The 26949-nt window shown below is 48.2% G+C and overlaps 1 protein-coding gene across 1 annotated transcript in view; it reads right to left on the bottom strand.

Annotated features, from left to right (window-relative positions):
* The window catches only part of OTOG (otogelin), a gene marked incomplete at both ends in the record, with an annotated part of 80563 nt that extends 56005 nt beyond the window's left edge, over window positions 1–24558 (bottom strand). Inside the window, 21 exons of the mRNA XM_081280376.1 lie at window positions 63–137; window positions 1723–1915; window positions 3390–3602; window positions 4584–4708; window positions 6358–6535; window positions 7426–7558; window positions 10811–10956; window positions 11418–11464; window positions 11751–11859; window positions 12696–12824; window positions 13192–13301; window positions 13705–13811; window positions 14057–14187; window positions 15196–15401; window positions 16830–16948; window positions 19018–19172; window positions 19301–19393; window positions 20333–20408; window positions 23730–23790; window positions 23953–24013; window positions 24462–24558. Of these exons, the coding sequence (XP_081136502.1) occupies window positions 63–137; window positions 1723–1915; window positions 3390–3602; window positions 4584–4708; window positions 6358–6535; window positions 7426–7558; window positions 10811–10956; window positions 11418–11464; window positions 11751–11859; window positions 12696–12824; window positions 13192–13301; window positions 13705–13811; window positions 14057–14187; window positions 15196–15401; window positions 16830–16948; window positions 19018–19172; window positions 19301–19393; window positions 20333–20408; window positions 23730–23790; window positions 23953–24013; window positions 24462–24558 (2564 nt within the window). The remainder of the gene's footprint in view (window positions 1–62; window positions 138–1722; window positions 1916–3389; window positions 3603–4583; window positions 4709–6357; window positions 6536–7425; window positions 7559–10810; window positions 10957–11417; window positions 11465–11750; window positions 11860–12695; window positions 12825–13191; window positions 13302–13704; window positions 13812–14056; window positions 14188–15195; window positions 15402–16829; window positions 16949–19017; window positions 19173–19300; window positions 19394–20332; window positions 20409–23729; window positions 23791–23952; window positions 24014–24461) is intronic.
* Window positions 24559–26949: the final 2391 nt, after the last annotated feature.

The raw sequence follows: 26949 nt of genomic DNA, 5'->3' as shown, positions 1-26949 counted from the left end.
GTCTTCCATTAGCAGCTTTAGTTTAGAGAGAGGACAATGAGGCTGTTACCCAGGGAGCTCACCAGTGGCCCAGGGATGGGATGTCACTCTTTCCAGGGGGATAATCCATGCCTTGAAAGTGGCAGGAGCACTGGTTCCTATAAAAACCAAGAAGAGGGAAATGTAAGTGGACTCACAAGCTGGAGGGACTTCCAAGGACAGAGGGCCCACCCTCAGACAGCCAGGGACATGAGGATACAGAAAGAAGTAATGACATTTACTGTGATGTGTCACACTTCTAGGAAGTGGGAAAGCTAATCTGGCACCACCAACAGAGGTCAGGGTTGGGTGCCACATTCAGGCCATCCATCAAGCTTAGATAAGGACAGCCCTACTGGTCTCTGTCCATTCCCACAACTAGCCTCACTTGGACTGAGGAAGGGAGAAATGGTAAGAACAGAGCCCCTGTTCCCAGAGCCCCTGCTTCCCAGAGCGCCTGCCCCTATGGGCAGGCGCTGCACAGGGCCTGCATCCTGCTGCAGCTGTTCTGATCAGTTGCACCCAGCATCTGTTCTGACTGGTCAGTGCCATGCCACACTTGTTATGTACTGATGCTTGGCTGAGGACACTGAATCAGACCTTCCACATACATTGTGTTATCAACTCCTCACGGGGATTTTGGCAGGTAGGAATTCTCATGCTGTCTTGACTCTTCTGACTTGTCTGAGGGCAAAGGCTTTGTATCTCATCACACAACACCAGAGCACCTGCCAATTTGGCACATGCAGGTCAGGGTTGGAAGGGATACTTGGAAGGGATGCCTGAACTCATCCAACACCAGTGCCTCTCAACTACTTTCTCCCTATATAACACAGAGACTCCTTCTGTTGGCAACACTCATGGTCACGGGATAGGGGCAGGGCACACATACAAAACTCAACAGAGGATTCTGTAGCTTGAAAACCTGAGTTGTTCCTATTTCTCCCCTACAGAGGCTTCTCTCCAATACTTCCCCCCACTGAAATTAATTATTATACTATTTTCTAGATGGAGAAGCAGAAGCTAGGGAGCACCAACAGCCTTGACAGGACCCACATACCTCATATTGAGCTTGGGACTGGCTGGACTGACAGTGTAGCCTTGACAAGTGCCCCAGGATCGTGTGGAGTCACCTCCTACCACTCTCTTCCACTTTGCCCTCCAGTTGCACTGGGAATCCTCCTTGAGCTGAGCACAGACCTCCCCTCCCCTGAAGCCTTTCCCTCACTTCCCTCAGGTCTCCACTCAGACCTCACCACATGTAGGTAAGAGTACAGAACTCTTTGCCCTAACTCTGTAGGACTTTTTACCATTGGGGCCTTGAGGTTCTGTTGGTTTAGTTTCACTCCCCTGGAGTGTGAGCTCCATGAGGGAAAGACTATTTTGTTCATTACTGAATTTCCAGAGCCTAGAAATGTGTGGAACACAGTAGGATGTAATAAATACTTGTGGAAGAAGAAAGGAGGAAAGGGAGGCTCCATGGGTTGTTCTGCTCCGTGGGAAAGACAGAGCGAGTGGCCTGAAGAGCCAGAGCCAAGGAGAGGACCAAGAGGAGAGGGCCCCCCACCACTTTACCCACCAAGATCTGCCTGAACATGAGATAAGACAGGGACAGGAGATATCCAATCAGGGTCCCCATCTTAGAGGCTCTGGAGATCCCAACCTCTCTCTGACCTGATTCACAGGTCAAGCTGGCTCACTTACCTGGGGACACAGAGGTCTGCTTGGGCATCCAGATAGGTGTCTGGTGGACAGGTGCATCCCTCTACACAGTCATTCTTGCTAAAATCACTATCACCATCAGGTCCACAGGCCTCAGGGCTGGCCAGGTCTTGACAGGTTTGTCCACATGGGGCCACACAGGGGCTGTACTCCTTGGTGGCCTTACAGGATAGTGCTGCAGTGGGAAGGGGAATCATGGTTTGTCTTTCTCATCCCCGTAACAGTGTAGAATGGTGGGGTGTCATCCTGATGTGAAGAACTGAGACCCAGAGATGTTTAGACACTTGCCCAAGGTACAAGCAGATCAAAGTCAGAATTGGGATTTGAACCCAGGTCTGGCTCCAGAGTCCCACTGTCTTTCTAGTAAAGTAGGCAGTGGGCCTTGTCTACCACTGGCATTTCCTTTTCCCTGCAGGACACTGCTCATAGATAGTGATATTGGGTGAAGAGGGGAAGTGACCACTCCTGATGGCCCCGAATCTAGCCTATGAATCCCATGGGTGTGTGCATGCACATGCACCTCCACTCTTACTTCCAAAGCTATAAAGATCAACTGTGCTCCTAAGACTCAGGGCCACTCTCTCCTCATCTGGCTATGGTCCCACTCCAGAGGAGCCTCCCACAGTGTCAGGGGCAATAGACCTACTGAGACTGTCAAGCTCAATTGTTCTCAATCTAAGCTGGACATTAAAGGCATGTAGGGACCTCTTTAAAAATGCTAATGTCTCTGGGCTGGGGATGTGGCTCAAGCAGTAACACGCTCACCTGGCATACACTTTCAAGTTCAATCCTCAGCACCACATAAAAATAAAATAAAGATGTTGTATCCGCTGAAAATATATTTAAAAATTCTCTCTCTCTCTCTCTTCTCTCTCTCTTTTAAAAAAATGCTAATGTCTCTACCCCAGTGTCAGATATGCTATCTTAGTTGATACCAGATGTGCCCTAGATGTGTGCAATTAAAAAAGAAATGTCCTATGATGTTCTAATATGCAGCCAGAGTCATAAGCCACTGACTCTGTCCAATCACCTCTGGAAAACTTTGGTTCAGAGAGGTACAGGGTCTTGCATAGGAATACAGCACATTACCTGCAAGGCTAGAATAGAACTCACATCTCCTGAATTCCATTATAGTGTCTTTTCCATTTATTCCAAAACTTTACTAAGAGCTCATGAGAGCTGGGCACTGTGTTGAGAATGAGGGCACAGAGATGACTAAGAAGAGGAAGGAGGGCATAGTTCAGATGGGGTGGCTATTAAGCCATGTGTGCACCAAAACTTGAGGGCCTCTAAGCCAGTGCTCTTTAGAAAGCTCATTCTGCTACAGTGAGAAGGTAGTTCTGACTAGGGCAGTGGCAGTGGAGGTGGCAAAAGTGGGTGAGCTTGGGACTGGCTGGACTGACAGTTCTTGGAGATGAACTGAGGTGAGGGTAAGAGAAGCAATTCTGAGTGACATCGCCCCAGTATCAAGACCAGGTGACCAGGGGACAGAAGCCCCCGACAGAGATGGAAAGTATAGGAAAAGCTGGCCATGAGAGGCAAAGTCAGACTCCGGAGCAGGAGATAAAACCCAATGGAGAGTCTAGGGGGCTGAACATCCAGGACTGGAGTCCAGGCTCCTTCAGCCCACACCACATCAGCACACTCACCGCAGGCTGGCAGGTTGGCACGGAAATTAACTGGCAGTCCATGGCGCTGGCACAGATGGGCATAGTGGGCCAGTGTGGCACATAGGCATGGCTGCCCACAGCGGCAGGCATCCCGGCGGCACTGCTCGAAGTAGGGCACGGGGCTCAGGTAGGCAGAGCAGGGTGCAAATAGCTCCCCCATGAGCACGCTGCAGGACTGCACTGCATAGGAGGCTGGGGACAGAGGACAGGTGGTCAGGGGTCTGGTTTGCCTGATGCCCCAGGACTCAGCCTCTACCTCCCTGGCCACAGCTGAGGGGACTGGGGGTTGTGTGTGTGTATGTTTGTCTATATGTGCATGTGTGTATTTGTACAGTGGAGATGGAGGCAGATGCCTCAGTGCATGGCTGGCTGGGAGTGTGTTGGTGTGTCTTAGTAAGTCTGAGTGTGAATAAGTGGCTGGCCTTGGACATGGGTAGAAATGACTGTGAGTGTATATGTGTATGCATGCACTCATGTCATGATTCTACCTTGTGCCAGGCACGAATCCATTTGGTAGAGGGAGACACAGGAGTGAACGAAAGTAACAGAAGTCCCTGCCCTTATGGAGGAGGAGATAGTTAAAGGAGATAGTAAATAATTAAATACTAAATTATACTAAATACTAAAGAATCTAAAAAGTAAGAGAAAGCAAGGAGGAGGACAGGAAGTGTGAGGTGGGACAGAAGTGCCAGTAAATCTTAATTCAAGTAGTCAGGAAGGCCCTAGTGAGAGGATGACATTTGAGCAAATAGATGAGTCTTTTCAAAGAGCATGTGGCTGTCTGAGGGAAGAACACGGCAGGCAGAAGCCACCATGAGTACAAAGGCTGGGAAGAGGACAGATCTGACTGCATAGGAAGAACAGCAAGGAGGTCAAGGCAGCCAGGGTAGAGTGGAAGTCAGTGAGATAAGGGCATGGGCAGAGAGGGCCTAGGGGAACCACTGAGGACTTTAGCTTTTACTCAGTGTGAATATGTATATACATGACAGTGGTAGAATATGAGGCTTCCTGTCTACCCAGCCCTCACCTCTTTCCTGTCCTGTTCCCGTGGCTCCTTCTGTTTTTATTACTCCTATGAATATGACCAACATCCTTATGTCCAGAGTTCCCATCTCATTTCTCTCAAAGCAGTCCCACCCTCAACTCTATGACCTCCCTCTGCCCCCACCTCACCGGCTTGCAGATGCACATCACAGGGGTCCAGTGGGGAGCCAGAGACCAGTGGAGAGCAGGCAGATAGTGTTTTCCAAGAATTGCCAAAGAGTTGTGGGGTGCTTTCAGGCACACCAACAGGGGACCTGTAGCCATATACAGCCATATTCACATACTTGCCCATATGGACTCAGGGGCACATACAGATTCACCCATTTGCTCCTATATACACACATAGCCATAGTCTAAGCATGAGCACACACTCAGAGGCATACATGTATTCACCTAAATGTGTCACAAGCCCATACAAACCACTTGCATGCACCCCTAACATACACATACACACACACATAGCACAAAAATATGTCAGACACACAAGTAGCCCAGGCAATGTACACAGCCACATTCAAACATACAATGGAAGGGCACATGGGCACATGCACATAAATGCAACACATTAAGATTCAAAAGAATCTGAAAATGAATTTAGGACCACATATTGCCTGCCTTCTACACCCACACAAGATCTTCATGTCAAAAAGAGAAATAAGAACATCATGAAGAGCACCAAACCTCACCAGGTTACGACTTTCTCTCCCTTTCCTTCCTGAAAATACCTTGGCTCTGCCTTTGGCTCTCTAGGTAAGAAATAGTCAAGCAAGGAGCGTGAAGGAAGAAAGGGTGACAAGCATGCTTTCCTGACAACCAGACTCCAAGAGTCACCAAACTCTAGTGTAGGTGGCAGAGTAGAGAGAGGTCATAGTCTGCACTGATGCCTGGCACCCACCATGCCCACATTATTGCTTCAGGGCAGTAAAAGCACGCCTGTTATATAAAATAGTACTCCCACCCAGAAATTACATATGGGAGGGTGGCAAGCAACCCACATGCTAAACCAAGGTCTGCTCCCACCACCTGGCCAGCTTCCCTAACATCATCCCTACCAGGCAAGACAGAGAACAAAGCTACATTTTTATATGTACATGCATTAAAAGCTCTCAGTTTTTTCTTGTTCTTGTTTTCTACAGAAAACCTGACTTCTCATTCTCAGCTAAAGAATGCCTCTCATGTTTCCTTCTGCATTGTCCAAAGGCCAAGACCTTCAGCTCCAAGATCTCTCCTTTGTTCTCCTTTCTCAAAGTCCTGTTCCTGTCCATTCCCAAGCTCCAAGAGTCTTTCTTTCAATTCTGTTAGGTTGTGCAAAACAGCTGAATTCGGGAAGATTCGTGGGGTACAAATTCAAAAGCCTTCAAAAGCATAAGGTAGGAAAGGCATATTGGTTATATGAGCCTCCTGGAATGTTGGTGTCCTTGCCTTACTGGGGGCTTGCACTCACCTAAATGAAGTTACAGTCAGTTAAAATCATGAGCCAAATCAAATCCAGTCTGAAGTTCCCCCAATTTTAAAACTTCCCTACAAAAACAGTATTTCTCAAGGTACGGTTCATAGATCTCAGGTACTAGAATCTCAGTGGTGCTTATCAAAAATGAGATTCTTGGGCCCCACCTTTTGTCACATTCATGAGAAGCGGGGCCCAGGAATCTGTATTTAAAGGAGCTCCCCAAACGACTGTTCTGCGCACAGAAGGCTGGGAACTAGTGCTTTTTTTTTTTTTTTTTTTTGGAACTAGTGCTTTAAAGAACCTACTTCAATTTAAATATAGAAGAATAGTTAAGGCTGCACATGAGGCACAGCGAGGGCCCACAGGAGACACTTCTAGGCCGTGTCCCGTGATACTTTCCCGCAAAAAACCCGTCTCCCCTTTGCCTTCCGGTTCCGGGGCAGGGGCACATACAGGAAGTCATCTTGCGTGTTGCCATTGAAGGTGCCACAGAGGCCCACGGTGTCCTCGACCCATCTCTGGTCCACCTGCAGGTACAGCCGCAGCCCTTCCGGGTCGTAGAGCACTCGCACGCCCACGTTGGTCCTCACCCGCAAGAACACAGAGGACAGCTTGCGGATCTCAAAGGCATCTGGACATGGAACCGGAAAGGGGATATAGGAAGTCTGGCCATTGAGTCCCGCACCCACTGCCCACTCCTGTACCTGTGTCCAGTCCAGGCTGCAGACCCCCCAGCCACAGGGTTGGTTTGGGGGTCCCCTGAAGAAAACCTGTTTAATGATGAAATGAGGACCATGGGATAACCAGGCAGCCTGAGCTGAAATTTTTATTTTAGCCTTCTGGTACTAACAGTTACAAATTTGCTCTCCTAAGGAACTAGTATGTTTCCTCCTTGAGCACAAGGAGAATTCTGTAACCACCAATTCTCTCCAGAGTGGTCATCAGGAAGCCTACAATATAAATTACAGATTCAATTGTAGCAAATTAAAAATTTAGATTCAATTGTAACAGCTTTTACATCTTTCATGACTTGTGTATCTGTGGTTCTTTTACACCCAGTGAGTCCCCACTCTTCTTCATCTTGAATAGCTATTCTTTGGCTGGCCAACCAGCCTCCCACCCTCCATTCCTCCCTCCCTTTCTTTTTTCCTAAAAAAAAAAAAAAAGTCTATTGTTCTATGTTTTAGCTAATAGTTTTGCCTCTTCCATTAAATGTGTTCCCTGTAAGCTCCCTGCAATCTCTGCATAAGTCCCTTGTGAATACTAAGTATAAGGATGGGAAAGAGCCCCATTCATGAGAAACCATCATACTTCTATGAAGAACACTGTCATGTTGAGGTGAGGACAAAGACACATGTTAGGAGCCAGCATTTCTGGAACAAAAGTATCCCCTAGCTGATCCCCATGGCACTAGAATGTGAGTTCACCCCTATCTGGCAATTCCTTTGGCTGGAGGAGCCTGGAAAAAGAGGCCTGAATAGACAGTTCCCAAATAGCTCTTTTGACCATTCTAAGCCATACCATCTGTGTAGGGTGGGGTGATCTTGTACTGGTCAAAGAGAAGGACATCTCCTGCCTGGGTCAGTGTCACCTGCCTCCGAGGGTCCTGGTGCAGAATCACTGACACTGACTGGACACAGGCTCCATCCTGGTTCTGAAGAGAAAGAAGGGCCAATGGTTTGGTCTCTTTGCCCTGCTGGCCCAACAGGGCCTTACAGGGACAGAGATCCAGTCCAGTTTGAGGGGCAGGCTCCTCAGAGTAGAAACAACCCCAAAGAATATCTGGGATCATCTAACCAAATGCCTTCATCTGGGGAATTATCAAACAGATGCTTAAATTGGAAGAGTCAGTAGAAGATCTAGGGTAATAAAAATTGTAGCTCTCAGGTTGCCTAAAAACATGAACAGAGATGATACATAGATAACCCAAACTCTAACCTTGGAAATACTGGCCCAGACCTGACCACAATCCCAAACTTTCAGCTTCATTCTTTTATGGGCATTTATATATAGCTTTTCCCATGTGTCACATCCTGCACTCCATTTCAGGCAGGAAAAAATGAGCTAATATTCTCTAGGCCTCAGTTTTCCATCTCCAAAATGGATAGTATACTTTGGGACCATTCACACCTCCCTTCCATAGGAAGACATCCATGCAATCATTCATTGAAACATTTCTTGAGTGCCTTCCATGTGCATGCTATACTTATACCAAGTTTTGTAGGAAAGTGATGAGCAAGAAAAATATATTCTCTGTCCTCAAGGAGATTATTTAATGTCTGTAGGACCCAGACATTAAATAAGTAATTACAAATTTGATTAGTACTGCAAGTAGGGTTAAAGTGTTAGAAAAGCTTAGGAAGGGACCAGATTTTGTCTGTGGAAATAGGAAAAACCATCCTAGGGAATGACAATAATAATGTAAAATAATCAAGACAGTAATAAACCTTAATTCTATAGAATCATTATGATATAATAACAGCTAACTTTAATATGGAGTTTCTATGTTCAGATGCTGTTCTAATCTCTATATCTCACCTAATTCTCACAGCAATCAAATCAGGTTAGTATTACTAGCAACATCATTTTGCAGGTCAGAAAATTGAAACAAAAAAATATGACATTTGAGCTGAGTTTTACAGGATGCATAGAAGCTAGTTGGACAAAGAGACAAGGAGAGGAAGGAAATATCCTGTATTGAGCCTACACAAAAGCCCAACACAGGAAGACTTGAGGCACCAGAACCCACTGGGCAAAGTGGTTCAAGATGAGGGTCAAGTGGTGGGCTGGGACAGCTTAGATAGAGCCTTGTAATATTTGGAAATTTTATTCTAAGTATGATAGAAAAAGTGTAATGGAGTAGCATAATCAAATGCAGTGGAATGAAGAAATGATCAGGGTTTAAAACTTTTCAGAAAAACATTGTACAAAAATCCATAACCATCCTCCCAAGTTCCTGCCCTGGAGGACACAAAATACCCGAAACAACTCAAAGTTATTGTATTTAAAACATCATCTTTTTCCAGTTCACTCATCCTCTGGACCCGTAAGTATACGTCAGTTGTATGAGAAGAAAGCCTATACCCGTTAGTCAAAGTCTCAGATTCAAATCCTAATGCTACTGAAAGCTTTAAAACCTTAAAGAAATCACTTAATGTCTCCAGTCTTCAAAAGCGAGTTACAACAATATTTGGTTGGTCCTCTCTTGTTGGCTTCAGATTTTTTTTGAGTGTATGTAATTCTTGGAAGGCTGCACTTATTAAAACCAACAGAACTTTATAACACAAAGAATGAAAACTAATACATACATATTTTTAAAAATCATGTAGGAGGTTGGAAGATCCAAGGATGGAAGCAGTGCCCAAAGAATTGAACTATACTACAAATATAAAATAACCTCACTAAAGGAGATGGGAGGAAAGACATTGACCTAAGAAACTTTGCAAATAAGTTGATAAGACTAAAAGCAAAATGCATTGTGCCTAATCACTGTAGTCTAGTTGATCAAGTAATTTTCCTTGGAGGTATAGGTTAATTATTCTGATAATATCTCTCTCTCTCTCTCTCTCTCTCTCTCTCTCTCTCTCTCACACACACACACACACACACACACACACACACACAGGAATTGAATAAATATGTAATGGATGGTGGATGGTAAAAGTCAGGTTTTCCACTGTTGAGGTGACTATTTCCAGATATGGAAGAGAAGGAGCTAGAATGATCCATGTGGTAATAGAGTAGAGTTGGAATATGAATATGAACTCACGTTTAGCTGACAGGGGGATGAGTAAGGGACCCCCAGCCCTCAGATGTTCTAAGACCAGAGCTCCATGAAGGGGAGGAACCCCGGAGGTCTATTTGCCTTCCCTCTTTTGCTTCCTGCAGGATGCAAAGGAGTGACCCTACCTTTGAGGACAAGCCATCTCCCAGGAACACAGTAGCCAAGGGCAAGCTGGGGCATTCTCTAGTAGGAAGAAGGGAGCAGTTGCTTGGGCCCAAAGAGGAAGAAAGCCTGGCCTCTACCTCATCCCCAGACCAGCCTTTGTCTCCAGGGATAGGGAGGAGCACATCCAGCTGACATCTGCTCTGAGCAGGGAGGCCCTTTAGGGTGGAGGCTGGAGCAAGGCCAACAGGGAGGCAGGATGGGACAGCTGCCCTGGCTCTAAGTATAAGTCCCTGCCCTATTGTGCAGAGAAGAGCTTGAGCAAAGCCCAGACTAGAACTCTCAGGGTTGGCTCAGCGCACTCAGCTGAGGGACAATGTAGTCACCACAAAAAGGTTAACCCACCTTCCCCAGACATTCAAGTTGGCCATTTTTTCAGTTATGTTCATAGGTCACCTCCTCCAGAAAACCTTTCCTGTTCCACTTTACCCCCTGTCACTAATGCCAGGTAAAACAAAAATAATGAAAAGTTGTTCCATAGAGACCACCCTATGTTCTCATAGCTGCTGTAACATAGTGGGTTATGGGGCCCCTCATCTTCACACACCAAACTGTAAGGCCTAGGAGGACAGAGCCATGTCTAACTCATCCCAGTCTCCAAAACCCAGCACTACCTCTGACACCAGTAATGTTTGCTGTTCAGTGTGAATGAATGAATGAATGAATGATTGGATGATGGAAATGTTGAAGATACAATTCACTGAAGCAGAGAAGATGAAGTGGAATTAGATACAATTTATAAATTTCATTACAACACCAAGGACCAGGAAAGGGAAATGACTCTCAGCCAATAGAGATGCTAGAGCCAAAACCCAGTCCCCTACCCTGGCTCTGCTCAGAGAAAAGAGGCAACAGACAGGGGGCCATGGAAAGACCTGGGGGCCTCCCCTAAATCCTACTCTCCCTAGGGTTAGTGGACAGGAGTAGCTAGAAGATTAAGCCTGGGCACCCTAGACTTACCAGGCCACATGGGGCGTTCTGTAATGTCACTGTGAAGGTGCCCGAGGAGCGGCTCTTGGCCAGGATATATTGACACGTGGCAGGGAAAGTGTACCTCCGGCCGTCAAAGGTGGTGAAGTGGATGTCACCAGTCACTGAGCACTCAGCTGAGGAAGAGAAAGGCCACTGACCAAGGGAGCTACCCCAAAGGGATTGTCTCTGTCTTGCAGGCCACAAGCTTGAAGGCAGAACTCTATCTTCCAGAATCAGGCAGAGTAAGAAGCTTTCTACTTGAGAGTCCTGATCAGGGACAGACCCAGACCTGCCCTCAGAAAGCTATCTTAAGACAGACACAGCTCTACCTGGGGAACTCCCTTTGAGGGGGACCTGGCCCTGAGCTTGGGGACCAGTCTCAGTCTCACAAACTCAGGAAGGCCCTTTTATATATAGGACTCCACATAACACCGTTCTGACAGGGGTGGAGCAATTCCCTGGTCAGGCAAAGCAGCTCTGAGGAAGCAAGGGGAACTGAGTGGTTCCCAGAAGGCCTGGCCCCTGGAACATCCCTGCCCCAAAATCTGTGATACTAGTAGAAGGGGGAAGAGTCCAAGGTGAGGGTCTAATGTACCTGGACAGACAGCAGTACTGCACACCCACTTGCCAGCAGTGCACGTGCTGAAACACAGAGACCAGGGAGCAAAGGTTACCTCTCCAGGATTGGGATAGCTGCTGGGAGACTGCAAGGGCCACAGATCTCCTGCTCCCAGTCCTCCATCTTCCCATATCTAAAATGAGTGGTAGAGAATTACCTGCTATGGATTGGATCTAGTGAGATCCCCTAAGATTCACAGAAGCTGAGTGAATGCCCCTGTGTCATCAGCACTGACAGACCTCAGATGGGCAGCCCTGACAGAAAGCCCCAGCCACCTCAGGCCCCTCCCTCTAGGCAGTGGATACAGACCAGGTATTACAATCTTCCTTCACCATAGAGCCAGGTGGGTACAGAGTCCCATGGAACTCACAGGGACACTCAGCTGGTGCCACGCAGCCCCCATCCTCGAAGATCAGCCCTAGGGCAACAACAAAGGCCTGCTTAAGTCACCTCTGCCCTTGTTCATGAGCCATTTATAGTTTCCCAGGGCCTGCAATAAAGATCCCTTACACAGATGTGTTCACTTCTGAGCCCACTTTCAAACCATCTCCTCTAAATCCTAAGCTCAGACCAGACATGAATTTCTTCTGGGTAATAATCCCACTGCTCAGAGGACCACCCCCAACCTGCACACTAACTAGCTTCTCCTCACCACCTTTCAAAGGCCTATTATGCATCTGGAACCAGTCTAGGTACCACCTTCTCCAGATAACCTTCCCTCACCTCCTCTCCCATGAATTCCACCCCCCTCTCTCTCTCCTTGTTTGAACCCCAAGCTGGTTTTTACCACATCATACCTTAGACTAGAGTCAGATGTGTGTCTTATCCCTGAAACCAGATCCTGATCCCTAAAGTCAATGCCTACAGCTTTTTTTTTATCTCAACCCTCTGCCTAGCTAAGTGAATTGTACCCTACAAATGTGATGCAAATTTATACATCATAAAAAACAAAATAAAGTAACTGTATATGGATAGCTGTTTAAACAAATACATGTGTGAATGAATGAATGACTTATCCTCATCTACACACCTTAAAAAGCTCAGTCTCAATTAAGTTAAATATCCCAATAAAATCAGATGATTGTCTGAAGAGGCCACAGTTCCACCCACATCTCTTAAGACATTCACTTATTAGTTGTTTGCTCCTTTCTTCTTTTATTCATTCATTCCACAAACAGGCCATCTCTGAACCACTGTTTCTGTCCTAGGTCAGAAAGTTGCTGCCACATCCCAATTCGACCTCCGCCAGCATACCATTGGGGCAGTAGCAGCCATCCACACAGGCAATCTCGCTGTCCACACAGGACGTCCGGGACTGGCAGGAGGCAGGGCAGCAGGCAATGCACTCATTGTAGGTAAAGGCCTTCTCTTTGCAGTGCACGGCTTGGGAGGAAGGGAGCAGTGGCCTGTTGGCTCTGCCAGGACCCATGCTCACTCCAGGGCCCAGGATGGGAGTGCAAAGCTTTTGCTTGTCCCGATTCTCTAGTCCCAAAAAAAGCACTGTGTGCCCAGGAAATTGGCAAGGGCCTGGGAGGCTTTCAGACCAGCCTCATCTCACAGGCCAGTCCTCTGTCCCTGACTCTGAACCTCAGTTTTCCCATCACATGCAGTTGGAACCTTAGGGCTAAAAGCTCTGATGACTATGGTTCTGAGCAGGACAGAGCATTTAGCCAAGGACTGAAGATGTCACCCAAAGCCCACATCAGAGCTTGTCTGAAGCCCTCCCTGCCCACCACCAGGCTGCACCTACTGCATTGCCAGAGCTGGGTCCTCCAACCCTGCAGGGGCCACCCAGCCTGTGCACATGCCCGAGCATATTCAGCCAGTGCTCTGCACCAGGTGGCTTCGTCGCTTCCTGATCTGTGCAAGGAAATTGAAGGTCACATGGGAACAAGGTCTAACCTGCCATCAGTCCCAAAGCACCTTGTAGAGACTACCAGGGCTTCGGGGTACCCCTCCTCCCCCTCAGTTTGAAAGGGAGCTGAGGAGGCATCTAGGCATACAAATCCCTAGACTGAAGGCAGAAACTTGGATTCCAGTCCAGCATTGCCACTGACTTGCTGTGTGACCCTGAAGGGATCAGACCCCATCTTGGAGCCTCAGTTTAATGGGGGAAGCTCTGCCCCACCTAGGCAGATGAGAATTCCAGAGCTTTAAGAAGCATATCTGGGATTATCAGTGGCCCACATTCAGAGCCCTCACCCCAAATACTGGAAGGAGTTCCCCACAACCCAACACCACACAACTCCTGGTTCCCACTCACTGGCAGAGATCACTGGTACAGCTGGCTGCAAAGGGCAGAGGACTGACGTAGGCATGGCAGACATCAAAGGGGGGCCGTAGCAGCGCCTCACAACGCTCATACACACCCTGAATGAAGTAAGGGCCAGGAACTAGGGCTGGAAGCTGGAAGAGCTACACATAGCCCTCACTTCACCAGCCCCTAGTGAACCCTGACTTCATCTGGAGGGAGAAGAGGAGGAGGTGGAGTGTGGAGATGAGAAGGAATGGCAACAGTTGCCTGGGTCCCGGCGGCCAATGGCTTTCTAAGAACTTGACAGGAAACCCACTACAGCTTGGCACTGAGGTGGGGGGACTCTCCTTAGGGCCCAGACCTTCATGGCTCCTGGGGTCTGCTGCAGGCATGGTGGGCGAGGAAGCGAGGAGGTTGTGGGCCCTGGAGGGTGGTTGGGGAGAAGCTCCTGCCAGCTGTGCACAAACTCAGCTACATCATCTGTCAGCTTTCCTGTAGGGAAGAAGTCACATAATCAGGGAAGGTAGAGGTAGGAGGAGCAGTGAGCTCTGAGGTGCCATGGAATAGGTAAGCAGTTTTGAAGAACCAGCCTCCTGAGCTGTGGTCTCAATCTGAACTTCCCAGCTGAGCCATTCTCATAGAAAAGCTATTCATCTATAATAGTCAAGAATGTTCAGCCAGGCATAGTGGCACATGCCTGTAATCCCAGTGGCCAGGAAGGCTGAGGCAGGAGGATTTTGAATTCAAAGCCAGCCTCAGCAAAAGCAAGGTGCTAAGCAACTCAGTAAGACCCTGTCTCTAAATAAAATACAAAATAGGGCTGGACATGTGACTCAGTGGTTGAGTGCCCCTGAGTTCAATCCCCAGTTACCCCTGCCACCCCCCAAAATGTTCAAGACCCTGTAGTGGCTTCCTACTGCTCCAAACTCAGAGTAGCATATACCATGCAACCAACAGAGAAAAAGTTCTTGCACCTCACTGAGTCTGATTTCCCATGTGTAGAAAGGAGAAATAATTCCCCAGTGATATTATTACAAAGACTACTAGAGGTGATGCAGTCAAGTGGTTAGCACATTGTGAGTGCTCAAAAGGAGTCACTTTCCTTCCCAGCTGGAGCCACCATGACTTACCCTGAGACCTTCACTTTTACTTCCTACCCATCCCTCCATGGGTACCTTCAGGTCTAACTGGGCCCTTTCTCTTCCTGGCATTTTCGAGGCCCCTGTTCCCCGGCTCCTCTCTCTGCCACCTGGAAAGTGTTCATTAGATCTGCACATAACCTGAGTAGGAATTCTTATCATGACTATTTTATAAATGAAGAAACTGAGGTCAGAGTATTGAGAACATGCCTAAGGCCACACATTTAGCAAGAGGTCCCTGGCCTCCCACTGGGTCCTTAACACTATGACCATGACCCCAGGTCCCCTCCAGGCCCTCCCAGCCAGACCCAGTCTCCATTCTCACCAAAGCCTTTCAGAAATCACATGCCCTGCACCTCACCATAGCTGGTCATCAGGTCATCCTGGGGGTCAGCATTGTTGTTTCCACACAGCCCCTGGGTCCAGCCCAGGAACTCTGGGCTCATCTTGATGTAGACAGCTGAGGCGCCATCCCAGGCCAGTGTGAAGGCTGACTGGTACCGCACAATGACATAGCCAGCAAGCCTCTGCAGACGCACGTTCCCCATCACAAGTGGCAGTGGGACCCTGAAGAGCATAGCACAGAGCTTCAGGGAGTCCACATATCTCTACGACCCTATCCCTTAACCAAAGGACCAGCCATCCCCTACTCCATGATCTGAAGCCCCCACAATATCTCTCCCCTGAATTCCCATGTGCCTGGAAGAGGCATTTTACTTTTCAGAGGGCTCTCTCTCTCTCTCTCTCTCTCTCTCTCTCTCTCTCTCTCTCTGTTCTGGTATTCAGGATTGAACCTGAGGGCATGCTACAATTGAATGACATTCCTTTAATTTCCTTTTTAAAATTTTTATACACAGTTGCACTAAGTTACTGAGACTGGCCTCAAACTTGAGATCTTCCTGCCTTAGCCTCTCCTCTCAAGCTGCCAAGATTGCAGGCATGCACCAACATACCTGGCAAAAGCATTTTCAATATTGCAATTTTCCTGGCAAGGATAAATCTTAGAGAGATTGAATTTGCCACCTCCTTTCTCCCAGATAGGAAAGCAGATATAAATTGGACTTCTACTTTATTTATTTGTTTATTTATTTTAATGGGGAGCAAAAACATAGTGATAAGTCTAGAAGCCAAGAGAGGGAGAAAACTGAGAGACCAAGAAAAGACATAGAGCTTTAGCACTCCTGATCACTTTCCCAGTTTTACTGGTACAGGGACCCTAGCCAATCTAGAATTTGCCAATTTTCACTCCAGCTGGAAATCAGAAAAGAGAAACAAAAGTAGTGCCTAACCAGTGAAAAGATCTAAATGTCAGTCCAATATTTACAGCAGAAAGCTTAGGGTCTTAGTCTTATTTTCAGCCTCATAAAATTTGGGTACCCAGTTTCCAGATCTGAAGCAAGAGATACAGATGGGGCAAAAGTCAAAATAGGAAGAGCCCCTCTGGCAGCAACCTGAAGTGACATTGGACAGCAAGGGAAGTAAGAAAGAATTGAGACAGAACCACAGTCTGGGGCAATTTAGTATAAGAGCAGAGTCTTCACCCCTCAGGTGGTCCCGGGGCATCCCTGATGGCCTAGCAAGATAACCAACATTCAAAATGACCTTGCATCATCAGAAAAGTGTGAAAATGGGTGTAGTCTGCTCAGAGGAGGCAGAAACTGTGTGATTCATTTGGGGAGAGTTCCATCAAATTATAAAAGAAAAAAATTAAGTATGTTTATAGTAGTAAACCCAAATCTCTAGAAAATTCTGCCATCTTGTGAAAATTTGCCGTCTGGAAACCCACCGAGTCTAGGGGTTGCAGAAAACCATGAAAGATTCAACTTCCTTCCAACCTTACTGAAACCCAGTTGATCCAACAACAAGCTTCTGCCCTGATGGTGGAAAGTGCTCTTTGTCCCCTGAAAATAATTTCCTTTAGGCTTGAGAAGGGCAGATGGTCCCCTTCCCAGTATAGGGATGGAGGATGGCTCAGAGTGGAAGAGTCATAGTTACCTCACGCCTCCATGGGTGACTTCCTTGGCCAGATGGATCTCTTGCTCACCCGCAAGGAAGAGGCTGACAGACCTTGAGCAGGTGTAGGGGGCGGAGCCACACTGTGGGTCATTGTGCACCTGATTGGAGGGTTCAAAGACCAGTTCACAGGCTCCTGCTACAGTCCTGGCCCCGAGTGGCACTCCTTGTTGAGCTTCTGCTAATGTGGTCTGATTGCCTACCCCTGTGGGCCAAGCACCTTTCCTCTATGACCTCTCCTAGTCCCCACAGCACCACAGGGAGGTTGGAGCTATGATTATCTGCATTTTAAAGGTGGAGTTATTAAGGTTGAACACACAGTTTGCAAATAGTAGAGACAGGATTCTAAACCAGGTCTGCATGGATTGGATTCCAGGGCCCACTTCAGACCATTGTACCATCTCCCTGTTTGTGGACAGTTTTATTTATCTTCCCAGGTTGTCCCATCAGATTGAAGGCTGATTATGTATTCACACCATTCCACACGCATACAAAACACAGTCACACACACCCATATATATACTCACAGGACACTTTCCGTGCACACGCCATAAGCACACTGCACTTGCCTCCCCATACCCCTGGCACGCAGAGACAGCTCCCCTGCACACACAGGCATACACATCACTCTGATGCTGTTAGTCACACATACCTTTTCTCTGTTCCCTTCAGAATCCATAAACCCACTGGGTAGGGTAGGGTTCCCAGAGCTTAGGGAAAAGGTGTGACAGTGTCTTCCTGCCATGTGCAGAAACCCTTCCCAGGAACCAACCTTCCATTAGATGACTGTTAGATGTGGTTAAAAAGGCTCAAGCTCCTTCTACTAAAAAATGGGAACTATGAAAGCCACCCAAGTTCTAATTAACAGTTTTCTAAGCATTTTTTACCATAACCCAGAGTAAGACATACATATATATAAGTAAAACAAAGTTTAAAATTACTATCCACATTAATGGTTAATGCATTCTTACATTTTCTTTCTCTTTTGTAAATGCTAGGTGTAACTCATTAAGTTGTTTCACAATCCATCAATGTGTGGCACCCCATTAATCTAAGTAATTGTAACATATCCATCATGAAATGACAGTCATGAAAAACTCTGATGCGTGATACCCCAAGGCAGAGAGGGGAGAATTGGTCACCACCCAGCCCATCCTGCACATGGCCTCCAGGGCAGCCTTTTGGTACACTATTTCTGAGGCAGGAGGATCATACCCAGATGGCAGAGGGGTGACATTGAGTGCTAGGATCTCCCCAAACCTCCAACCCTTTATCCCTAAAGACCAAGGTGCCCTCAGGCAGAGCAGGTTCCCAGGTAGATTTTTCTCCAGGCAGGTGTATTGGCCTGGAGGTGACTCCTCACTCAACATATGGGTGGCAAGGAAATCAACTCTGCAAAATAGTGCCTTTCACACGTATGTTCATATATTTGACAAGATTTTACTGAACACTAATGCAGACACTGGAAAAACCAAACAAAAAACATGGCTCCTAGCTTAGGAAGTATTTGGTAGAGGATGAAACCCAGAAGCAGTCCTTGTAAGAGATGTGCAATAGCAAGGTCATGTTAACCCAGAGAGGGGCTCCTCTACCAGCTTGGAAAGGCAGCACATCTGGTTAGTCTCTTTAGAGTTAGTGACTAAATGGAGTCATCTGAGACCTCCAACATCTCTTCTGAGGCACCATACACTTTATCTGAGGCCCTTAATACCCAGAATTTCCTTTGCCTAGAATGTCTTCTTATCCATCCCCACTCCCACTGCTCTCCCTTTTGCTAACTCTAATTCTTTCTTCAGATCCCAACTTAAATGTCCCGTCTGGTGCCCAGTTGTATTTGAAGTGATTCACTTCATTTCATGTCTGTTTTTTCCAAGAACAAGAAAGTCCTTGTTCTCAGGGCCTTCCACCCCTAAACCTTGTACCCAGAAAAGAGTCCAGGAGCACTCAAATATTTCAGTAAATGAATGAATAGTCAGGGGACAGATGAGACTCAGTAGGCGAGCAAGAACTGTGGAGCCATGTCCCCTTCTAGGTGCAGACTCCCTGGGCTGCAGCTGGCCATGATGGGGACAGGAGGGTGCCAGTTCTCCAACACAAGCAGAGCCCAGGTTTCCCCACCCACCAGGGACTGGTAGAACTTTCTGGACAGACAGGGCAGGGGAGACCTCACCTGGATGGAGAAGCTCTGCCCCTCAGGTTCATGGCGCCCCACCAGCGTGTAGCTGCCCTTCCCAGAGAGGTAGTAGTAGAGGCCGTCAAATGTCTCCACATGGTGCTGCCCCCACGCCCGGCAAATACTATCCCTCTCAGGGCCGGCATTGTACACTGAGGCAGGGAAAGAGAGCTTCTCTGCACCGCTGTGCTGGGCATCAGGCTGGAGGCTGGTGAGCTCCCCTCAGCCCAGCAGGCCTCAGCACCTACCCCCAGGGGTTAAGGGTACAGCCCAGACTCACCCATCTGGCAGCGTGGTCCACTGGCATTGAAGCGTCTACACTCACAGAAGGCTGGGTGCACACACTCGCCCCCATTAAAGCAGGAGAACAAATCTGCAAAGGAGACACAGAGTCACCTCCCAATGGAGCCAAGATGGGCAGAACCCAGTGATACACACTTTCTTGTGCTGGGCATCAGGTCCTCATCCCAGGCAGCCCCAATATTTCTTAGCTGGCCTGAATGGGGCCCTTGAGGGATACCTCAGACTGTAGCCCTGCCCACTCCCTAGCAGGCAGGCCAGCTGGGGTGGCAGAGGCTCTGCCTTTAGTATGCACCAAGAGGCCCCGAGGCTGTCAGGCCTTCAATTCCCTAAGCTGAAATCCTGGCGGGCAGGCAAGGGAGCAAAACTGAGAAAATGGAGCATGAGGAGTGAGCAGGGAGAGACTGCCTGGAAGATCCTCAGGTAGTATTCTTCCTCAGTGCTCCACAGGGCAGGGGCAGAGGCCAGGAGTCGGGGAGAGGCCCTTTTATGGGAAGCTTGTAGTGAGAAGGCCACAGGTGAAGAGGAAGCAAAGTAGAACAGTGCAGTGAAGGAAGCAGTCATGATGTGGGAGGATAGGCCACAGACACGGAACAGGTGATGGGGGCAGGCCCAGGCATGAGACAGGCGAGGGGAGGGACCATAGACACAGGACAGGTGAGAGGAGAGGACACAGAAAACAGGACATAGTGAAGAGCAGTGCCACTGGAAGTAGAAAGAAGGCACAGAAACAGAATGAAGGGGAGAGAAGACCAGTCACTGAAAAAGAAGCCCAATTTCACTGGAGTCAGACGGTGTGAGGGGAGCCCCAGGGCCCTGGGATGCAACTCTCCTCAGGTAGGAAGAAAAAGCAGAGTGGCGTTGGAGGCCAATGGGGAAGGTGTAGAGAGACCTGAGTGAGGAAAAGAGGTCACAGGAGGCCAGAGAGAAGACCCTTCCTGCCCTCAAAATTTCTCATGGGTCAGGAACCTGTCACAAACAGCCTGTAGACTACAGGGAGGGTGCCACTTACAAGATGGCGCACACTTGGCCCGATGGAGCCGCCTTTCCCAGGAAGACATGGCCAAGGAGTTGAGGGCTTCGGCTTCCTTTTAGAGACAGGATAGGGAGGACAATGAAGGCCTGACCTCAGGGCCAGCTCCTAGGTGGGCTTCCTGGAGGTCACAGCTCTTCTGTTCATTATCTGTAAAGAGGAAGCTCCCCTGCTCCTTGGTGTAGTGCTAAAGCCATTTACCTCCCCTGGCCACCATTGAGAGGTACCAGAGAATTTTCAGGATATTCTAGACCCAGGACTGTTCCAGACCCTTTAAAGTGACATCTGGGGGAGCCTGGTGATGCCCAAAATCTGAACATACCCCCACTCTATGCCCTAGTCTCCCCTTCCTTCTCCCTCCCTCTACAGGAAGCCTTCTGCCCTCTAGAGCCCCACACAGAAACCCTTGTCTGGAGAACAAACAGGGGGCGGAGGTGAGGAACACAAGAAGGACCACACCCCTCCCCACCCCACCTTCCCCTGGGGCTTTTCCAAGAGCAGAAAAAGCGGGACCTCAGGGATCCAACTATTGTTCTAGGAACTCAGCTCCAAGTTAGAACTCTCCCTAAGACCACAGATCTGAGGAGACAGCAAGGCAGGGCTCAGAATGCCTAGTCTCCAGACCACTCCCAGCACATGGTCTCTTCAGACATAAACCACCTGAAAGGACAGTCCTGAGCATCATGAGTGTCACTCGCCACACACTAGATGACCGGACACCTGACCTCTCAGAACTTCAGTCTGAGGGGTCTAATGTCACCTGGGATCAGGACCAACACAGTGGGCTCCCTCTTAGAGATTCAGCCTCCTCATCAGTACAAAGTACCCAGAACTATGTTCCAGGCACTGAGCTAGGTGAAGTGAAGAGACAGAGTCCCTGCATGGAGCTTACGTTCTTGTTCTCAGGACCAACCAGCCACAAACCTCACTGTGGGTTGATCTCTGTCTTCCCCCCTCACTGGCATCTCTGCATGCCCCGGGCTGAACCCCCGGTCTCCAGCAAATGACTTGAAACATAGCAAATATTCAGAAGCCTTGGTCCCAGGAGCCCAGCCCCAGCTCTCTGCCCTTCCTTTCTTAGCAGCTGAAGTCTCTCTGCCTCATGTGCTAACACTCATACCCTCCCTCTCCTTGTCCTTCTGAGCATCTGGGAGGTCACTGACCCATCCTTTGCCAGGTTTCTTACCATCCTTTGGTACCTTCTGGGTCTTCTCAGCAGTCCTGACCCAGAGACCAGGTCAGCCTTAGGGGTCAGGCTTCCCACCTGTAGCAACCTACCCTAAAGACCCTTGGAGACCACAGGAAACAGGAAATGGTAAAGCCACCATCCTCCTTTGGCCCCTGGAGAGCTCTTAATTAAGCTCATTGTTAATTAAGCTACTTCACCCCCACCTTAGATGTGGCCTCTGAGACTCATATTGTGAGGATAAGACAGCCCATGCCCCAAAGCCATTTTTGGAGTAGTCTTTAAATTCTGTCCAAATGATTCATCTTCAAGATGACTCAGGGGTTCTTAATTAGTTTTATGCCAAAAACCCCTTTAACAATCTAGTGAAGACTATGTAGACACCTTCTCAGAGTAATGTTTTCAAATATATCAAATAAAACCTAAGATTAAAAAGGAAATCAAATATACTATAATATAATTATAAAATGTATTATTGAAATGTGTGCTTTAGTAATATTTGTGCTTCTTTCTTAACAGATGCAATGACAAGAACTTATCACTGCCCAAATTTTGAAGTAGTAATGAGCATAAATGATATCTTGAGATATCAACAAGTGTAAGGTGATAGGAAAATATCTGTGATTCCTTCTGGTGACAGTCACCCTTGTGGTCTGAAGCCTATAGTAGTGATAACTGAAAGGCAAGCTAAACTTCAGTTGCATTGAGGTTTCTGAAAATAATAATGAACTTCTTTTTTTCTCTCTCTCTTATTCAAATTCATGAAGCTGCTGGCCTAAAACATCAGTTCCCTGGAAAATGCTTGAACACTGCAGAAGCTGGACTGTCTTAAAATCAAGGTTAGTTGGCTGTTGGTCTGGGATCATGTCTAATTCCTTGCAGATGAGGGCATTCCAGATAGGAGCCCTGGAAGTGTCCCTGGTACAGGGAGCTCAGACCCACACACCATTAGTCACCTTAGAGTAAGACCATTCAAACTATTTATTGCTCTATTGAATAATGTGAGAAACCAGGTCACCTGGTTCAGATGTTTGTGCCTTTCCATAAGAAAAGGGGAGGGAGGCTGCCAGGAAACTAGGAAGGATGGAAGTCCATCGGGGAATGAGATGTCTGGGGAAGGATCATTTTCCCACTAAAATGTGTGGATTCCTAGAGACCTGTGAGCAGAGGGACAAGCCTGGCTCAATCAGGAGACTTGAGTTCATCTGTTCATTGTAGGATCACCTTTTCAACTCAAACTGTATCTGACTACAATTCTAAAACTTGGAGCCTGGAAGAGCAGGTAAAAAGGAGAAGTAAAACACCTAGAAAATCCACATTATAGAAAAAGTGTACCCCACCCCAGCTCACCCCAGCCCACCTCAGCCCACCTTAGGCCTTTGTACCTATTTCCAAAAGGCGGATAGCTGGGTCTCATTGTTTTCTATTATAAATGATGCTCCCCCACATGCTGGCCCAACTGGTCACCCAGAGATGCTCATTGGGGTAGTGCACATAGCTGTGACTCAAGCCACTCTAGGGAATGTCACCACAGGTGGGCTGAATGTATAACATGTCTGTGGTTGTAGGGAAAAAAAAGGAGACCAATGTACACTGGAATTCAAAAGAAAACCTGAATCCCTGATCCAGAGGCCAACAAAGTTTGGCAAAGGGAGAAAACTAACCCCACCACCTCTCCCACAAATGAGGAGGATCCAGGAGGATGGACCAAGGAAATGGTCATGACTCAAAGGACAGTAGCTCAGGGTTCTACGTCTCAATCAATCCTTCCCTGCAACCTCCAGCAGGTGGCCCTATTTTTGCTAGCTTCTCAGGCAGTATTCCTGGGCACTGTACAGCATATGGAGAGGGGCCTATGACAGGGTTGAGGGCCTTTGCAATGCAGACAGGGAAAAGAGAACCTCACTCTCCTAGAGCCTCACCTGCCTGCTTTCACCTTTAGGAGGGCAGAGCTCAGTTGTGCCCACCCCTGCCAAAAAAATTCACAACTGGATTCAGGGCCCCAAGAGATTAGGAAAATGGGAATAAAAGTGTTTTATGGATTTTTACACTTCAGACACATACCAGGAATCTGTTCCCTTCTAATTCCCAAGACAGTCCTCCTGTATCTACAGAGTTCCCTGGCAGCCTCCCATCCAGATAGAAATATACCCGCTGCCCAATGAAGACCCTATTCCCAGGTCCTCTTACCTGGCTTCCCATCACTGTTGTGGCATTCCCTGCTGCAAGGGTCACCTCCTGGTAGCTGTGGCTAAATGAGAACCAAGCCTGGCGTGGGTTAGGGGCTAGGATGACCATGCCTCCCTTCACCCCCCAGGCACACCCCATTCTGCATGCTAACCCCTAGGGCCACCTGGACCAGGAATAGGGATGGGAGCAGTGGGTGGGGTGACTAGATCATGTGCCTACTTACCTGGGTCCCCCGGCTGGCTCAGGCGGCAGCTCTGCACTTGCCCGAGGTGTGCCTGCTGCAGCTGGAGAGGGAAGATTATGGGGGGCTTTGCATCCCTTTGTCTGGGTTTCCCACCACCATTTCCCCACCTACTAGGAAGCCCCTCTGGCATCACGTGGCATTCCCTTAGTGTCTCTCTCTCCCTCCCTCTCTCTCTCTCTCTCTCTCTCTCTCTCTGCAGCCTTCTCAAGTCCTTCTTCCAGCTCCCTGAGACCCTTCTAGGAAAGGGTCTCCCTCCTTCTTTCCAGTTCTTGAACCCCAGTTCAAGTCTTCCACCCAGTCTCACTTGAAACCCTTTTTCCTCTGCGCCATAAACCTGCTTCTCTTGCGGTAAGCTTCCCCTCTTTCCGGACCCCCTGCCCTCCCTCCCTCAGATCAGACCTTCTCCTTCCACCCTCTCTCCAACCTGCACAACCTGCTTCCCTAAAAGTTCCCACAGCCCTAGCCTCCCCTGTCTACACCGCTCTCACCGACAGGCTGCACCTGCCGGGACTCCAGAGCAGGCTCACCCCGGAGCCTCCAGATGCAAGCCAGTAGCAGGCAGAGCATGGGCGTCGGGAATCCCATAGGGACGCAGGGGAACTAGAGAGCCTGAGTGCTCCGAGATATCTCACACAGCTAGGCAGGATTACACCTCCACTCCACACTACTTGTTGACTAGCTCCTGTGTCCCTGCTCCCTCTCCGACCCTCCTCCCAAGATCTTGGCTCCTCCCAGATTTAGAGTGACAGGACAGCCTAGCTCATTACCATAAGTTAGGCGCCTGAAGATGGTCCAGACTTTCCCTTTCTTGGCCTGTGGCTACTACCCTCCCCAGGGAGCCTGGATTCAGCTCATTCAGTCCCCTGAGGGAGCAGAGGCACCTGGGCAACCTCAGCTCCCTAACTTGGATCCTGGAAGCCACTTCCACCAGAAATCAGAGATGCTGAATGAATCCAATCCTAACTTCAACTTTTACAGAGGGTCACACTGAAGCCTGGAACATGCCACTCGGTGGTCAGTAGTCAGGAGCAGACTCTGGGCTCCAAAATCCCCACCCTACCCGAGTTGTGAGCACCTTTGGAGAATGACTATGAGTCCTTCCTCTGAATGCCAGCACTAGCTCAGGAAATGTTGACTGAGCTAGGTTGTTCTAGTGCCTCATGCTGCCATATCATTGCTCCCATCAAGGCCAGACTGACAAAGCAACTTTAATATTGTGAACAAAGCACACTCTCTGTCCAAGATGAATTTTTAAGTGTTAGAAAGCTGAATCTGAAAGCCTTGGGAGGTTGTGCATTGTTCACATGGCTAACAGTTAAAAAACACCAACTAGATGCCAGTCCTTGTAGATAATTATGAGAAGGAGGAAGAGGACAAGGAAGAGGAGAGAGATTTGGTCAGAACGCCCCCACGTAGGGGTATAATTTTGGGTGTGCACATTCATTCATTCATTTAACAAACTTTTTGAGCATCTATTTTGTGCCATGCCCTACACTAGTCATATTATGGCAAATAGAACCCTGAGGCTATCATCACACAGATTATCTGAAAACCTGGGCATAGAAGGGAAGGTGAAGAGGAGAAAGTCAAGGACAGGGCATTGAAAAACTGGGTAAGGAATGGGTGGAGGCAGGGAGGTCTCAGAGGAAGCTTGGGAAGAAACATGCATGGGGAAGAGAACCAGATCTCAATGCTGTCCTTGAAGCCAAGTGGGAAGCATTTAAAGAAGGAGAGAATCCATGGAGGTTGTGGTCATGTTAAAAAAAAAAAAGATTGGGTGGTCAGTAGACTGTATCTTTTGGGTAAGTACATTACCAATGACTGCCTGGATTCTATATAAGAAATAAATAGCCACATGACACATTTAAGAAATGCAGCAAATCAGTGTTGTAAGTTGGAGAGGAAGATGCTTTGTGACATTTTTCTGGACCGTTGAAAATCCATACATCTTAATCTCTCTTTAATCTCTGACTTACCTAGTTAATACAAAGGTGAAGACTTGGATAATATTGTAAGGCAATTCTTCCCCAGGAGGGATTTACAGATTAAACTGGGTAATAATTTAGCCCATATAAAAAGTGTCTGCTTGCAAAACTTCAGCTGGAGGGACAGCACTCTGAGAAGGGGCTCTCCCCCCACCCGCCCTCCCCCCGCCCCACGCTCAACCCCAGGGCCTTGAGCATGCTAGGCAAGCGCTGTATCTCTAAGCTGTATTCCCATCCTGAGAGGTGCCTTTATATGTCCCTGAAGTTACAACCATTTGTCCATCTTCTTTCTCTTGCCCCTTATGTGCAAACTGGTCAGACACCCAATCTGGGTTAGGTTCAGGCATAAGCTCCATAGTTATTCCATCCACCCACTTCACCTGGGCTTATCACTCCTCTCCTGCCCCCCTCTTTCCTCTGTCCCAAGCCTCCTTCATTATTGTTTGTGCCCAGAATTTGACCCAGGCAGGGAACATTTTGGCTGTATTGAGTCAAATGGGCCAGAGAGTGTGTGTTCTGGATAAAGGTCAGCCACAAATCAGATGTCACAGCCAGGCCCTTCCATGCTTCAGTGAAGGTGTGTGTTGATTTTGGTTTTGGGTTTGTTGAGGGCCAGGGGAGCCCTTAAGGAAGAGAGGAGGGGAAGTCTGTGGGTGGGGGCACACCCCGACCCGTTTAGACTTTTGTGGGCCACAATAAGACCCAGTCCTACCCCAGGAATTCACAGATCAAGGACTGATTTCTGGTGGGAAAAGTGCCTGGAGGAGACCATTGTGGAAGGCACACCCAAAGTGAGATGTGCGACAAGGAGTCCCTGTATCAGCCAGGCAGGTGGACCTCTACCGTGTGTCCAGGGAAAACTGTCATTACTGCACCTGCTACCCAACCAGTTGAAGAGTCTCGGGACTCTGCATTTCTGCCGGCGCAAAATATCACAAATTTCCTGTCCAGGTCTCCGCGATCCTCTTCCTCAATATGTTTGGGAAGTTCT

This window comes from Spermophilus citellus (assembly GCF_964194105.1).
Source record: "Spermophilus citellus genome assembly, chromosome: 2".
Lineage (NCBI taxonomy): Eukaryota > Metazoa > Chordata > Mammalia > Rodentia > Sciuridae > Spermophilus > Spermophilus citellus.
Note: the sequence above shows the minus strand (reverse complement) of the source record. Positions and strands in the feature narration are given on the sequence as shown.